Source organism: Malurus melanocephalus, unplaced genomic scaffold (genome assembly GCF_030028575.1).
Source record: "Malurus melanocephalus ecotype Western Australia unplaced genomic scaffold, MMel_1.1 scaffold_130, whole genome shotgun sequence".
In the NCBI taxonomy this organism is placed as follows: domain Eukaryota; kingdom Metazoa; phylum Chordata; class Aves; order Passeriformes; family Maluridae; genus Malurus; species Malurus melanocephalus.
The window spans coordinates 1,770,593-1,788,256 of record NW_026623362.1 but is presented as its reverse complement, the minus strand read 5'-3'; the positions used below and the strand labels follow the sequence as shown (position 1 = coordinate 1,788,256).

At 36.1% G+C, this 17,664-nt stretch overlaps 1 protein-coding gene across 1 annotated transcript in view; it reads right to left on the bottom strand.

Moving 5' to 3' along the window:
- Positions 1-14,649: 14,649 nt before the first annotated feature.
- NXPH1 (neurexophilin 1) overlaps positions 14,650-17,664 on the bottom strand; it is a 135,161-nt gene continuing 132,146 nt past the window's right edge. The window contains exon 2 of the mRNA XM_057370701.1: positions 14,650-16,731. Coding sequence (XP_057226684.1) covers positions 15,970-16,731 — 762 coding nt within the window. The 3' untranslated portion in view covers positions 14,650-15,969. The remainder of the gene's footprint in view (positions 16,732-17,664) is intronic.

Genomic DNA, 17,664 nt, shown 5'->3' with positions numbered 1-17,664 from the left:
CATGTTCAAATGTGGATTGTACTGAATATTTTTATAAAACTGACAGTGTGCTCAGTCACAGCAGCTTTCATACTACAAATAAAATTAGTATGCTGTCAAAAGCATAGCAAACATTCTTTAGGGCTATGAAAGAGAAAACTTGCATTAGAAGAAAATCACTTGAGGTTGTCTGGAAATACATAAATGATGGAAATATTTTCAGGCTTTGTAATGGTTTCTGCCACAAAATGCACTAAAAATTCAGATAATCAGAAGGACTGCAATAGATAATAGACAGCAATTTTAGTGTAAGTAGAGTGAATTCAGAAAATAAAAATATATGGGTCTGGGAATTAAAAAAAAAAAAAAAAAGGAAACTAGCAAACCCAAGAGTGAGCTGTTCACTTTGTTTTCTACAGGATATGTTCCAAAATACCCCAGAATAACTCAAGTAGTCAGTGAACCACAATATCCARTAGTTCATAGGTTTAGAAGTTGCTTATCAATTCATGCAGATTCTGCCTATCAGTAAAGAGTGCAAGTCTGGCGGCAGATAACTGATATGAATTTAAAAATTAAAAATCCATGCATCCTTTCATGTAGTAGAGCATTTTTACTACCTGTAGGCTAAATGCAATTCTGTGGAATTTAGCAAAATGAAACCATTTAAAGTCTCACCCGGGTAATGGCACACTGCTGGAATTTGATAGAAAGTGCTCCAGAAGATAATGTTGAGAAATCTGTCCTTCAAGTGCATAAATCATTACCAAAACCTGCTGAGATTCAAGAGCCTTTTAGAGAGGTCTGTATGTGACTGTGTCTCTGCTAACAATCCTTGCTTCTCAAATGGATTTATTGGTGTAAAACAGTCTGACCAAATTAGAGCACTGGGAAGGTTAATGTACAAGTGGCAGCCTCTGACCATGTAGATAATTCCTGAAGTACTGTTTGTTCAGCACAACAAATGTCTCTCAGGTGGCCATTAGGAATCATAAAATCAYGAAATAGGTTGGGTTAGATCAGAACCATAGAACCATGGAGTCATAGAGTCATAGAATCATAGGATCACATAATCATCGAATATGCTGAGATGGAAGAGATCTGTMAGCATCAACTCCTGGCCATGTGCAGGACACCCCAAGAATTACACCATGTGCTTGAGAGAATTGTCCAAATTCTTGAACTCAGACAGGCTGGGTGTTGTGCCCACTTTCCTGGGGAGCATCTTAAATCACCCTCTGGGTGAAAAACCTATTCCTGTTTTCAACCTAAACATCCCCTGATTCAGCTTGGTTATGAGAGCAGAAAAATCTCGAGACATACCCAATAGTGTTATTGTGGTGATTTGAGATTCCTACCATAGAGTCATCATAGAAACCCAGAATGGTTTGGGTTGGAAGTGACCCTAAAGAATATCTAATTTCAAGCCAGAGCTTGAATATCTAATTTCAAGCCTGAGCTTGAAATATCTAATTTCAAGATGAGCAAGGACACCTTTCACTAGACCAGTTTGTTCACAGCCCCATCCACCCTGGCCAAGAACACTTCATAGGATAGGGAATCCACAACTCCRGCCAACCAGAGCTTCACCACCCTCACAGTAAAGAATTTCTTCCTAATATCTAATTTAAATGTATTCTTTTGGTTTGAAGCCATTCCTCCTTGCCCTGACTCTCTGTGCTCTTGTAAATAATCTTTCTATCTTTCTCTCAGGCTCGCTTCAGACTCTGGAAGTCACAATTAGGTCACCCTGAAGCCTTCTATTTCCAGGCTGGACAATCCTAATTTGCTCAGCCTTTACTCTTAGGAGAGGAGCTCCACCACTCTAATCATCTTGGTGGCCATCCTTTAGACTCTCTCCAACAGGTCCATGTCCTCCCTGTGCTGGGGACCCCAGAGCTGCAGGTGGGATCTCACCTGGGTGAAAGAGAGGAGCAGAATCATCTTCCTCGCCCTACTGGCCACCCTGCTTTTGATGCAGCCTGCATTACAGTTATCCAGGTACAAAGATATCATTCAGTATCTCAGAAAATTACTTCAAATACTGACACTACATTAGAGAAAATCTTGCTGAATATGGAACACAGGCAAGATTCTGTGGGTCCCCTATTGCAAAAAACCAAAGTTCACCTTCCAGTTAGGATGAGATCAGGCCATTAATAATTAAGTTACATAAAAAGAAAAAAAAAAGAAAAGAAAAGAAAAAAGATAAATATATCCTTATATATGTGTGTATATTGTTTTCCTTTTGGGGCAGGACAGGTTTCAGGTGAAGGGGAACAGACAGGTTTTCCACAACCTGTTGTTGTAGAAAACAAAAAAATTAAAACCAAGGGTCTATCTGTACTCAATAATTGAGCACAGTACAGTAATTCCTCCTGTAACTACCAGAACAGCATGGCAGGTTTTATTATCTATTTTTCTGTGCTGCTTTCATAGTAGATTTCCTTTTCATAAGTTCTTCCCTTGTTGCTCTTGTGTTGCATTACTGTATATTACTCTGCTTTTCCTTGAGGCTTTCTTTTTGCACGCCTGCACAGTGTCAGGTGTGTGATGACACCAGTTCAGAGAATAATTATGAGGTACACATTTTGCCCTGTCATTAAGATTCAGTAGCACTGTGACAGTTTTGAGACACCAGGTAGGTATCTCCTTTTTCTTGTCTTCCTCCCTAAAATTCCTTTTTATCATCCATAATGCTGACCTTCCAGCTCCCTTCCAGCTCTCCATTTAACAAGCTTTTGGGACAGGGACTGTCTGTTTCTGGCTGCACAGTGGCTGGAATCATATATAYCATTATGCAAATAGTAAGTCATAAATATCAAGCAATAAATAACTATATGACAAATATCAAAAAACAATAATTCCATTCCTCTGTTGGCAATCCTTTGAAGAGACACAATTTTTGTAGGACTGTTCCTTTTGCAGCATCAAGTTCACAGTCTGTGGTCCCAGGGAATGGGCTGGATAGATGTTTAGTTTCAAAGATGAGAAAGAAAAGACACCAAGTAAAACATTCAATGACTAGAYCTTGTTTCTCAAAAACAGGGATTTATTCAGCTATGTGGTCCCATCGAGAATATTCAGCTATGTTAGTCTGTGAGACAAATACAACATTATGTATAAACCGTGATGTCTTAGGTTGTAGTAGCATYCACTAAAATCCTGACAGAAAATCCAGAAACTTCAAGGTGAATCTTGTTAAAGGTTTTGGTGGACATGAACTTGGATATCACATGAACACTTTGATATGTGTTTGTGAATGTTCCAAAACTGAGTCAACTTCAAATAATGCCAGAGTTTTTATCCAAGCAAGGAATGTTAGAAATTACACACCAGAAACTGACTCAATATCAGTACTCAAAAGACTCTATTCCCTCAGAGAGTGAATTTGACCTTGTAACTATGACCTGTGTGAAAATGATGTAATGTGATTTGCTTGAACAGTGAAATGCCAGAGCATGATATCTCCTTCTACAGTTGAAAATACACACAGAAGACAATATCTACTCTTAAATCAAACACACACAAACTACAATCCCATTTGTAGATGATGTCCAGATAGGTTGCTTCARATGATTGGCAGACAGAGTTTACAGCCAAATCTCTTAGAAACCAGCAATTTATTTTCAGTCCACAGACCTTCCAAACTACTCTTCCTGACTCAGATGGTCCGTATATGATTTTTTCAATACACTAAGGGCATTTGATAGYTCAAACTTACAAAGAAGAAATTGGCAGTAATGATGCTCTTCAATAGCTCTTTTCAGAAACTTCAAAACAATGACCTGTAATTGTAGATGAAAAAAACATTGTCATATCYCAGCAGAATAGCTTTTCTTCAAGTGGAATATGTGCAATAAAAARCCCTTACATAATTGTCTAGAGTAGTGGTGAAGGGGACAGAGGGAAGAGTAAGGTCCTTCACAYGGGGCATGCAGAAATATTTTTAGGTAGGAAAAGGAGGCAGATCAGTCTTCTTTCTTTGAGCAGAAGGAAGCAGTGTTAGTGAGARGAGACCATATGGATGCACCAGCTGATGAAGGGCCACATGGAAAAGCTGCTCAGCATTTGCTGCCTCCTCACAGAACAATATTCCTTCAAAAACAGGCTCCACTCTCTCTCCTATTGCTGCTGATGTTATACAGGACTAATAACATGAGAAATATAACTAAGTGAAGGGTGGAAAACCACTTCTGACAGAATTCCTGCAGGAAATGGGTTAATTTATGCTTATCAGGCTGTTGGGCAATTGRGAATAACTGAATAATTTCAATTCCAATAGTGAACAACACTGCAAATAAATTCTGAGTATATTGACTAATCAGTGAACAAGTAARTGGAGAGAGAGACATTTTCCTCCACTGCAATGTAAATGGTCTTTCATTTGTTTTGATTAAGCTGCAAAGGTTAGATTCACAGAAGGACAAATGCACCTTGAAGAGCATCAAGCTTGTCCTTATGATATTGAACCCAAAATTTCATGCTATTCTTTCATAGCTTGATGACTGACTAAGCAGTCACCTTGAGTAGCTAGATCTCCTTCCCCAAAAAATTCTGGCCAAAATTGCTCTTGTTCAGTATCAGTCTATCAGGAGAGCAGGTAAAGCCTACACTTCTTACAATTTCAAACAATAAAACTCCAGGACACTTGAAAGCTCCTACTTTRCTTAAGTGCTGAACAACGAATATTTGAATACCTAACATATGTCTAAACCTTACCATTTTCTCTCCTTGAAACCTTGGAAGTGATCAGAGGCTCTTTCAGAGCACACAGAACAGAAGACAAATCATGCCCTYAGAGAATGAAGGTAGAGTGGGTGATTTGGCAGAGCAGGGAACACTGAATTTTGAACYAGAATTCATGTCTTCCACTTTCTAGGCAAGTGATGCAACCACATGGTTCTCATAGAAAAGGTGAGGATGAAACTTGTATATTTTGAAAAGGAAACAAAGTTTTTTCACTTCTTTGAAGGAAATATGGGACTGAAGACTGATTCAATTTCTACTGCAGCTGTCATGAGATCTGATTAAAAAAACAGACAAGATTTTGGAGTGTTTGGAGGCAACAGTCTAGGAGAAGAAGAAGCAGAAAACTTCTTTATCGGCAAACTGCAGAAACTAGACCGGMGTTAAATGAAGTGACTTGCTCATTTCTGGTCCAGGATCCACAAATTTATTCATTTACATTTTTAGAACCAGGTGTGAGCTGATCTGACTACACTGTGAACTTACCTCCCTTCAGCTGGAAAGCTGTGTAGATTTATCACCTTACTGATATCCTCATATTTAAACCCTTCACAGAGGTCTTTTAGCACAGGAAAGTATGTTAATACAACTTCTTCCTCATATCCATTTGATCAGAGCACTGGCAAAGTCTCTGCCTGCAGAAAAGCAAAGAGACCTGGACATTTATTTTCACATGAAGCTGCTCTACATGTTCTGATAACCGCATTAGGATCAGAGGTAAACAGAGACCTGACAGCTAACAGCAAAACAGTGTAAAGAGTAGACATGGGTGAGTTTTACAAATATTTGTAGTTAAAATCTTACAGAGGATTAAATTCACATTAAAACTAAGTGATAAAGATTTGATGATGATAAAACTGAAATAAYATCTAGAGAGCTAAAATCTTTGTTTTGACAATATACCATTAACATATCTTAACCATGTGATGTCCCTTAAAATGTGGGAGCTTGTCTTAGAGTTATATAAAAGTCATTATCCCAAACTGGATCCYCTGATCGAGGTAAAGTTTTTATTTGTAACACATACATATTAACAGAGGAAACAAGTGTTTCTAATATATTAAAAAATGTCAGTATAAATCCCAAAGAAACCACGAACAGCATTCTCCAAGGAATTGCTTCACTCATAAATAGAGAAGGAATTAAAGCCCTATTAATTGTCACCAGTTCCAAGAGAAATGCTTTTCTGCCTTGATTTTACACACAAGAAACTACTTAAAGTTTATGACCTTTCTTCATTCCAAAAGCACATAAATTATAAAAGTAGCTAGTTCCATCAACACATTAAACATATTTCTTCTGGCGAATAATTTGTTGAGTCTTCTGTTTAGTCCCCAGTTAATAATTTCTTTAAACTTGTGTGACTGTAGTCTAAGAACTGTAAATGTAAAAATGTCATCTTGGTTACTCTGACAACGTTAAGACTCCACCTATGCCATCTTGCAATGATTTACAAGATCTTTAAAGGCTAGAAAGACTATGAAGAGCTGATGTAACTTTGAAAGGAAAAAAGGGRGAGGAGTGAAGTGCTTTATTGAATACCAAAATTATCTTGATAAATGGGGGGATTGGTCTGAAATCAATAACAAGAAATTCAGTAGAGACAAGCGCAGAGTTCTGCACTTGGGGCTTGTCCACACAGACAGATTAGTACAGCAAACTAAAGCATGAATTTACAGTACACTCGCTGCTGCATAATAACTTTTCATTCTGACACTTTGCTAAGCAGTAAGCAAAGCTTTCTGAGATATCTCCTACTTCATAGTTTGCACAGAACCAGCATTAGTGCAGGCTAAAAGTATCCACAGGGAATGCTGGCTTGGAGAAACTAGTGTGCTGTAAATTTTTATCTTAAATTTTTGAAATTTGGCAGTTTAAATTCTACCATAGGCAGGAAAATATCAAATGTACAATCAGAAAATGTGGAGTTCAAGTTAGACATTTCTGCATCAACAAGTTGTAGTCAGCATAACCAGCATAGTCAATGACAAATGATGAAAAAAACCTATTTTTGATGATATTGGTATTTCATGGAATACTGTTACTAGTACATAGAAAAAAACAGAAGAGAATTATTCACATTCTGCTTTTCTCACTGTTAACAAAAATTCAGAATAGTCTGTTTGCTTCAGGGTTGCACATTTGAAAGGCTAGGCAARTTTTAGAGTAGTCAGAAGAATGCAATCAAACATGCCATAAGAACCAAGACTACTAAATCCAGAAAAACTATGGCTGGTGGCTGAGTAGGGTAACAGTCTTCAAAGATGTAAAAGAATGCCGTAAGAGAACTTCCTGCTTGTTTTGTCCAGTCCAAGGGGACACGGAAAGAAATGATATCTTCATTTGCAATTGCGATATTCCACACAGCAGTCTGAAAGTGTTGATAAATACCATCCTGASGGGTACAAGAGCAGGGCAACAATGCAGACAAGGGGAAATGGATTTATTACTCTCATTTCTAACATCAAGACATGCCAGTTCTAGTGAGGAGTGCAAGAACAGTAGTAAGAAAGAGAATGTGAGAGACTTCAAGATTACCTTCCTTTGAGGAAAGGGCACAAGAACAAAYGGTTTGAGAACTACTGAGTTTGGAGACAATTTACCTGGAAGGAACAAGAAATCGAGCACCCTGGAGGGTCCTAAAAACTATTCCTACACAAACATCTTTCCATGTTGTCTGGAACATTTTTCTGGACATGAGCTCAGAATTAAAGTGTTTTGCAGCTCCCTGTCATTTCTTTTTAAACCTATAGAAGCCATCCTAAAATGTAGACATTTAGAGAGCTAAAATCTTTGTGGTCTGTGCTTGGCTCAAATGTATTTTTTGCAGTTAGCTACAGAGCAGCAACACCTGTTAGTAAAACCTGACAGCAAGCTATTGAAACTCTAATATTATATCTGATCATTTAMTACCCATTTTTCAGTTTTTCAGCTAACTTATCTTCCTAGTCTTTGCAAAAAGAAATTTTGTCTATGAAAAAGAATTTTACTGTTATATTTCTCATCACTGAAAAGAGAAATAAATATGATAATAACAATTATTTGTAAATTATGCCTATACTTACCTGTGTTCTTTTCTTATTCATTTGAATTTGCTTATTTATATAGTTATCCATATGTAATTTTCATTATTGAACGAATGTATTCTATTCTGAATTTACACCCTTCATGTAATAACAAGTTCAACCCACCTTATATTAGGACCCAGCTAGCCTAAAAAATAAGCCTTTGAGTTGGCTGCAAAGAMAGCATATAGAAACAATCTTAAACTGAGGGATGAAAAGTCAACATCTGCTAGATAAAGAGTGGAGGGTAAATTTAAAGTATGGCTACTAGATAAATTAAAAGTTCTGGAAATTCACAAATTCAAAAGGTCAAAGGGGAGATTACAATTACAGAAAGTTAGTTGCATTTTCTTGGCAACTAACCATCAGAGGGTCTAAGGCATGTAAGAGCAGCAAAAGGAATCCAATGTAAAGCCTTTTTWAAATTAATGTTAATAATATCTGGGGGAGAATAAGATGAAGTGAAAGGAATAGAATAAGCCCATAGGCTGGCAACTACAACTGTATATTAGCCTTTTACCTAGAAATATACGATAAATAGCAGGAAACTAAATGGGAATAGTGATTTCCTAGCAATGATATGAAATTTTATTACTGATTTGTTCTGCCACCAAGCTAATCACTTTGCCTTTAGTGATATTTAGACACAGGCAACAACTTTTTTTGCACTAGTTCCCAGGTCTATGAATAAAGTACTATTTGTTTTTTCTAATGGCATACTTAAATCTTTACCTGAAAATTAGTTACATGGGCCACTAYCACTCATTACTTAGTATTTCTAAATGAGCTAATGCAATCACCTCATTAGCTCAATTTTTAATGGGATAACTAATCATATATTTCATCCCCACCTATGTGTAAACACTTCAGTGAGCACTAYTCACATTTGATCTGAAGCAGACAAAAGGAATTCAACTCAAACATTGAGTAAGAAAAAAACACACCAAACAGGGAAAAAGGCAGACCAGAAATCAATCAGAAAAGAGCAATAAAATATTTCCTATCTCTGTGACATCACAGCAGTTAGCTAGAAGTCTAARTAATGTGCTAATGAAGTTCACAGTCAATCCATACATCTGTGAGGTTAGAAGTGTGTTAAAAATGGGTCTAAAGAGGTACACCTGCATAAAGTAGCAGCAAAGGAAWGTAGCCATGAAAGATCTGAAAAGTGCTACTTCAAAACTCAAATGAGAAGGAACACTGGGAAGCAGTATAATTAAGGCTTGCCATTTCTACTAGAAATAATAGTGGAGAGCTCATTAGCAGTAATTTTTTTTGCAGTTTGAGACCTGAGAGAAACCATTKTAACTATGAATATGAAGGAATTTCGTTAGAGAAAGGTGATGAGACCCTTTATCATTAGAATTCCATCTAAAACACTGCATTCATTTTGTAGTCTTTAACTGCAATAGACACTAAGGAAATGGAAGTTGTTCTGAAAAGACTTGCACAGATCTTTTTGAGCCATTAATAAAAAGCAACTTTATGGGTAATACTTGTGCAATTAGCAAAAGGAACTAAATTGGGCAAATTTGTGTGATTCCCAGGGAAAAAATGAAAGGGATGATTTTATGTCAGTAGCAGCAAAAACCTTATTTTGGGACCATAAATTCAGTAACAGCAGAGTCTGCAGGGTAAAAAGTAGAAACTTGCTCAACATTTATAGAAGAATAGAAGAAGTTTTAGAAAACAATACTTCACTGAAAAATGAGAGTTTACTTACTAAAGCATTTCTCACAGTAAAAGCTTTGATTAAAGAAATGGTGAGTCTCTGATAACCAGAGGAGCTATTGGAATTCCATAGGATGGGATGGTACCGAAAAATATTGGTGAGCTCTTGAGAAAAATACAGCTCAAATTCTGCAAATACTACTCCTGTTATTTGAAGGGCTACAGCTAACTTACTGAAGTTCATCAACTAAAGGCTTCAGTAATTTTTTCTCAAGTCATGGAAGATTCATTTGGGAATTCATTTGATACACAAGCTGTGTTGCTACTGTCTGTCCACCTTATTAACTGGACATAACTTACAGGTCATTAGCAAAATAAAGRCTAGAGCACTCAGTGCCATACACCTGTATATCAGTTTTGTTTCAGAGAGTTTAGGAGCAAACTCCACCCTTGGAGTGTTCAAGTGAATGATGGCTGGACAAATGTATTTCTTATGCCTCTAAAAAAAATACCACAAAAATGTARAACCGGAAACAGAAAAAATACAACAAAATTAACATACAATGAATTCAAGATCAACATAGTCCCTCCTCGCCAAGTTCTATCATTTCTGGTGTGTTCACTAACAGCAATCACATTGCTAGATTCCATATGTAGCCAGTTGAACGGAGTCCAGAGTATTTGCTGTTGGAAGGAGGATGTTGCAATTGTAGAAACTTCGGTGCAAAAAACTCCATCATTRTTCCCAAGATCTCCTCACTCTAGGACTAATCAAAATACTTTACAAGGGAAATTTTAAAATACCTCATTACTATGTCATTAGAAATTTAACAATTATAGCTCTTGGATACTGTAAGAATTAATATGACTTTTTATTTACACTCTATAAGTGACCTCATTTTCCTTAGTTCACCTGTTTCTAATAGGCTTTTGCATCTCAGTTTAGATTTTCTGTGKCCTAGATGAGGAACTAATGATGTCATGTTATTTTTGCCTCTGCCAAGTCTGGTTTTACTTATTTTCTATGATGAGCAGATCTTTTAGTATATTGGGCTTTTCCCAGAAAGTCAGTAGTCATGTCATAAAATACTGATTTACTCTTTGAAATTGCTAATTTTCACATCTTCACTGATGTGTATGAACTGCTTCAACTTTATAAATTTTCTTTTGGTGCCTTTAATTTCCCATTAACAACAGGCAGAAGTTCATTTCACACACCACTAAAGCCTTCCCTCATAGCAATATCTCTACTTGATACATGACTGAGGTATAGTTTGAACTAGGAACAAATCTCAAACATGCTCCATCTTCTCAAATTCCTTCTTTGATCATGGGACTGTAGCTCTCTTAGAATTAAAGTTCAAGTGAGTCATKGGCTTGCTCCTGATCTAAAGCATCTACAAAAAAAACTGCCTTTCTTTCTTTATCCTAAAGGCAAACCAAGACAAAGTATTTTAAATTATGTGTACCATRCACAGGACATCAGTCCAAGCTCAAGCAGAGATTCACCAGCTGTGTCCTTCAAACAGAATTAAAAAATTGTAATGATATTTTCATGAGAAAATAAACTCCTGTACAAAACAATCTTCTTGCTAGTTTACATACTTTAGCTAATTAGTATAGAATACAGAAAACAATGGGAAATTTTTTTTTTTAGCTTTAAGACACATCAAAGTTTTTTGGAGGGATCATGCTATATGTACTAGATCATATTGCCAGGAGTGTACTACCCAAGGAAATACAGTATCACCAAAGTCCCCCAATTTATTGTATCTTTATAAATGACAGTTTATTTTTAATGAGTGCCTCTCTCATTAACAGCAAAATGTGTTAACCATATCCATAGATATTTATTTTGTCTAATTTATAAAAAAAAAAATTACTTAATCTGTCAATTTAATCATAATTTTAATAAGATACTGCCCATTAAAAAAAGAAAAAGAAAAGATATTTTATTATACAATACTCTTTGAAAATAGCATTCATATTCATAAAGTGGTGACAGTAACTAATCAGAAGGGCCAAGAGTGCTTGTATTTCATTGATGCATGTATGAGATTTTAAAAATATATCTTTTTTGAGAACTGTTTAACAAAAAAAAAGTCATAAACCATATGCTTTAAATTTATAAATACATGGTTCACAAGAACTCTKCAGTAGACTGTCTTGAAAATTAGGAGTTCTTGGCATCAAAACTGTTCCCAGATAGGTTTTGTATACATTAATATTACGCAGTTCCTTGCACAACAGATCCCTGATCCAGAAATTAGAGATCTCTGGCAGTCCTAAGAAATGCAGTTAAGTACAAATCACTGGAGAAAATCTTTTCTTCCATTGCTAGATGCAATCAGATACAATTTTACTACCTCTGCCACAGAAGGACGTAGAAGGACCCGCAAGATGCTAAGATGAGGTTCACTATCTTCTGTTGAAGAATAATTCCTCAGATCACTTGCCTGAGCTTTAGGTTGGTTTTTCTGTAAGATTAGTTGATATATTATAATCCATTTTCTTCCACAACTCTCTAACTCTTATTTTCAGTATAGTTTGTGATATTCTAACAGAATTTACAACATAGGATTCAGAACTCATGAGGATGTTGTGATAAAACTGCCCTCTGATCAAATGACTCGAATAGTATTACTTAAATTTCTGGGTAAACTTGTACCAGAACACTGCAAGWCTTCCATTCTGCTCTCCTATAAATGGAGTTTGAATATTTCTAATTTAACTATAAATCATTACAGTAATTTTCAACAGATTCTGACATTACTTTTTAAGTAAGGGGAARCTTTGAAAAACAATCCCTGTGTAAAGATAATTTTATTAGTTTGCTTGCTATCAATGTAGGGGGAAAAGCGAGAAAGGGATACAATTTTGCATGTCATTTTATAAGGAGAGAAGATAGTACATTTTCTGCCCCATGCTGAAGTAATTTGATAAAATTAGCGAGTGAAAGCCTTGTAGGTTTTCACCACTGCTTAGAACTTTGATCAGTGATTTTTGCAGGCTTTTTTTGCAAAACAACGTTCAGTTACATCTTGGATTTCTTTTCTCAGAAGCACTGACACATAAATAATATCACTGATCCATGCAAGGCAATTTTAATGTACTGATACTTCCTCAAGTGCATGATCCATTTATTTTTCCACCAGAAATAATTGTATACATTAAAATATCTCTATTTGTGATTTCTCTATGAAGGGAAAATAAGAGCCAAGCATGATTTAAATGTTAAAAAAAAAACAACAAAAAGGTGAACAGAAACAGTCTCTTCACTTCTTAAAAATAAGTAACTTAATCTTCTTTAATCCTAAAAATATACCTTTGGAGATATACATCTTTATTACTTCTAGAATTAGTGAGTTATGGTGTGGCAGCATTTGCCTGGCCTCGAGCTCCGTTAAGGCATTGTTCATGTGCAAGACCGAGACACCCATACATACATTGCTTAACTGACTTWACACATTCATTTTCAGTAAATTCCTTTTCTCAAATGACAAAACCAAAAATATTCTTTAACAAAGTTAATAAAAACAAAATATTTCCCAAGTAGATTGAATGAAATGCAGTGAACTAGCACCTAAGAAATACATTATCTATTCTGATAATAGATCACTGTTTCACAACTCAATCACCAAAAGAATCCTTTCAAGTTAAAACTCAACAATGCTTATGAAGAACAGCAAATTCTTCAAAGGCTTAAGACTAATTAATAATATGACTGACTGTGACAGAGGCAGATAAAATACCAACAACCACAATTAATAGGATCAAAACCATGGCATGATGAATAGTTGCTTTTTGTGTGGATGTTACCTGAAAAGTGGAYAAATATTTATATTTTAACAGAATGTATATATTTCATAGATTTATGGGAAGTTTTTAAAAATATAGAAAATAATAGAACTGTACCAGCAATAATATTTCACATCCAGTTTTCAGGAATATAAACAAACCATGTAATGTGCAATTGTAATACAGACTGCTAAGACTGTTAATCATACTTAACACTGGAGTTCTACATACTATCCAATGGAAATTTATATTGAAATCAATTGCAAAATTCCTATTGATTTAATAGACACAAGATTTAACTATAGGCAACAACACAAATTATTTTATGGTTTATATTCATAACAATTACTTTTCATAGAGCACAAGGGACAAACATTACCAGTTGAATCATAATCCCTGTCAAAGAAAAAAATTGTGTATCTCAGCATGCTCTTGAATGCCATCAGAATATGGACTACATGCCTTGGAAAATTTCTTTGTCCAGGGTCCAGGGTCACAAGTTTGTCCTGGGAAATGCCATACATAATGAAGAAATTCCCACAAGTATATCTATTCAAAGAAGCCAAAGCAATAATAATATGGAAGTTTCCTCCCTTACTGATACCTCAGTGGGAAAACATTTACTTTCAATAATGTTATCCATTTGCTTTGCTCCATTCACATTTAGATTCTGCACATTTCAGCAAGAGAAATCCACAGCTGGTAGTTGTTTTGAACTTTTCACTTCTTGAAATGTTAGTGGAGTGTTTGTTAGGATTTTGGAGAAGCTGTTCATAATGCTGTGCATAATTGGATGCTGACCCATATCTGCATTTGCAGCTTTGACCCAAGAGCACAGAACCTGGAGGTAAGGATGGAAGGGGGAAGAAAACATTTCCTGGAATGATAACTCTGAAKCATATGATATATTAAATACTGAGATCTTCTTTGGGCAGCCTGCTTTTAGGCATGGACTTCTTATAGCTGCTGGTTTTCAGGATGTTGGGGGTAAAGTATGCCACTATCCACAAAATATATATATATATATTTAAAAGCTATGAGCTTTTTGTTTATAGGAAGAAAACTCCTTAGTACCATAAAAAGGGATCTCTTCATTCCATAGAGATCAATACCTCAGAGGAGGTTAGAATTAAGGCAAAGACAGGCCTTTGTACACAGAGACTGGCTCTATGTTTTCCCACTTCTAAATTATCATGACTCATATTAAACAAAGCCCTGCACCTGTAATTTCTTATCTGTGTGGGGGCTTCCACTTGATCCAGCAAGCCCTTCAGTGGTAAAATCTGCTTGCTTGGAACAGGGCTTGAGAAATTTGTATGTGTTCAACATATACATGTATTTGCACACAATCACACACACATGTACTTATACACRCACAAATATGCACACACACAAATTTATATATAAATGTATATATATGTACATATGCAAAGAGACAATATTGAAAATTGTATTAGACTTGGAGTGTTACCCGCTTGTCAGAGCTATTTAAACTACTATCTACACAGTACATATTGAAACTCAACTTTAAGATTTTTTATTTTTATGTACAGTTCATTTTTTTTTCCTCTGGAAATAAAATATCTAAATACAGACAGACTGTAATGTTGTATATGTATAGCTTTCAACAATACTTTAGCTGAATAAATGCTTTGTACATAGTTCTGTCTTTTAATGGAGTTTACAGCTACATTGATAAAATGGATTCCTCATTTCCTTGATTGTTTTTAACCAATAACAAGCAGAGAGACAATTACAAGTTAATATTAATAAGCAGCTCAAATAACACTGGTTAAATTATGTACAATACAAACCATTCATACAAATGAAGACTAGGATATTGAATTTGTTACAATATTTTGTAATAAAGATAAGACAGCCACTTATAACTTACATGTTCTCCGCCAGGCATTTTCCTTCTTAGAGATCAGTTGCAGTTTTTAAGTAGTTTAGCTGGCCTAAACTCRAACAAGTTTAAAGAATCAGAGCTTAAAGAGTCAGAGAAACATGAAACCAGAATGTCTGCTCACATGTAAATTCCAAATGTTTGCCCATCTTTACTAGAAACAGGCTTGCTCCACGGAAAAAGAGCCACCAACACCACCTTGAATGTGCCTACTGTATGCTGGGAAAAAGTCATGACATTTTGCTGTGTTCATATGATGGGGAATAATGAACTCTAAACACACTTTTTTTCCCATTTGAACAAGTATTTACTCCTACAGCATTATTTACCAGTACAGCTACTCCAAGCAGTAGAATGCATGAGTGGGGATTATTGATTGGTGTGTACTCAAAGGACTTTCAAGGAGATTTCCATAACAGTCTGCGTTAGAAACCTTGTACTGTCTARTTAATCCATTTTGCTTGATGATAGGTTATGCTGAATCCTTAGATATCAGACAATGAAAGATTTCTCAACAGGAATCTCAATAATGTGCGCTGAAAAGTGTGTATGTGTGTCTCTGTGTATGTGCATGGTTTTATTTCAAATCCATAGTGATTTACACCTAGATTGATACATGGAGCTGACTGGGTAAAAATTACATTAGATTGTTTTCCACTAACATATTTGCAGCCATTTGACATCAGCAGCAGCAAGTAGACACATTCCAGGCAATAGATGTGGCCTTCCTCCTTGAGGTTACAGCCCTGTCATTCGACCTCTTTTATTCCCCAGGCTTCAGTCTCAGACACGAGTTGGTCCTCACCCTGAAGGGAAGTAGGGTGTGTCACTGTGGTAGTTGTAATCAGGACACACCTTCTGTACTAGTTTATAATCTGTACTATAAAAGGAAATGTAAATACAGATTACTTTAAAGGGCTTGGAGCAGAGCCATGACACGTGGCTCTGGGTCTGCTCCTGATAACAGGTTTTTGAAGGGTCATAGTTGCAGAGTGTATTCTTGGTAGCCTTGTCAACCTTTTCATACTCGATTCGACAGTTAAAGGACTTGGAATCTTTGGCATCAATCACTGTCTGTTGTGCCAAGTCAAATTCCACTATTTTTGTAGGGGGCACTAGGCTCACAGATACATTCCCTTGACCAGTGGAGTTATGCCTGAAGTAAACACTAAACGTCCCATTGCCATGGTCAACGATTTTCCCTGTTATTAACAGATTTAGCTTCACAGTCTTGATGTTGGAATGAAAATCTCCCCAGCCAAACATTTTCTTAAATTTCCCAGTCTTGACGATGGGCCGTCTCTTTGCTCTGGGCCGAGGCTCTTGCAGATCTGTGGAGTTCCTCAGCCAGTCCCAGAGATCTTGCTCAGAATAAGTTTCTGGGGCATCRTATCGCAGGTCCAAATCTGTCTCATTTTCCTTTCCACGAAAAGTCTGTGACAGCAGTCGGCTGATGGACAAGTCTTTGCTACTTTCTGTCCATATGTGCTTTAGTGTGGATTTGGAGCTTCCTGATTTTAGAAGTTCTGTTTTTCCTCCATTTGTTAAATTTGCGCAGGTAACCTGAAAAAAAGAAGAGAAGAAGAAAGAAAGGATATATTGAGATATATAATACAAACCCCATTATTTCCATCAGAGACTAAAATGACTGGATTTCCAAATTGGAGAGAAATATTTTTTTGAGAAATTAAGTTGCACCTCTCTACTCAGTGAACCAAAAGAGAAATGTCTATTATTTTCCAAGTAATTATTACTTAATTCTCATTTGCCTTTTTTTTTTTTACACTGGCCATCAGATTTAACCCCAGACATTCACATTATTCTTCTGTTATGTTGTCTATAAGTGATGAGAGTATAATGAAATACTACAAAAACTGAGGTACAGAGTCTTGTCATCCTGTAGGCTGTGTGTGGCTGCATGCAGCATCTCAGAGTGAAGTGCTCTTGCTTGAATATTCACTCTGCAAAGCTGCTGTGCCTTCCATCAGAGCCACATTTGTTTATTTTTTCTTGCCCCTGGAGTCCACTGTCAGGGTGCTGTCTTGGTGGTGCCAGCCTGACCATGCTTGGAGTCCATGTCATTGTGAATCTAATAATAATAATGCAATTTCCCTACTCCTTTTATGAATACTCATTGGTCTGCGTTCTTGACTGAGACCTTCAGTCACAACTACAAAATAAATAACAGAATAATGAAAATTTTAATGAGTTTTGTGTCGACAGATGTACATACTGTGTACTCCACGTCAATTAATGCAGGAGAAGTCACAGCCTTTTCTAATAATCCCTTACAGACCAGCTACTGATTTTTCTTGTCTGTATCTAATATGACAAGCATTTCTCCTTTCTCGCCTCACTTCTTTTTACACCATTTCTTCCCCAAATTAAATAGTGATCTGTGTAAGACAGAAAGCCTTTTGTATATTTACCAAAAAAATAGAGGAACATATTTAAAAGCTGTAAATTAAAAACCTCTGGAAAATCACATTTTTAAAG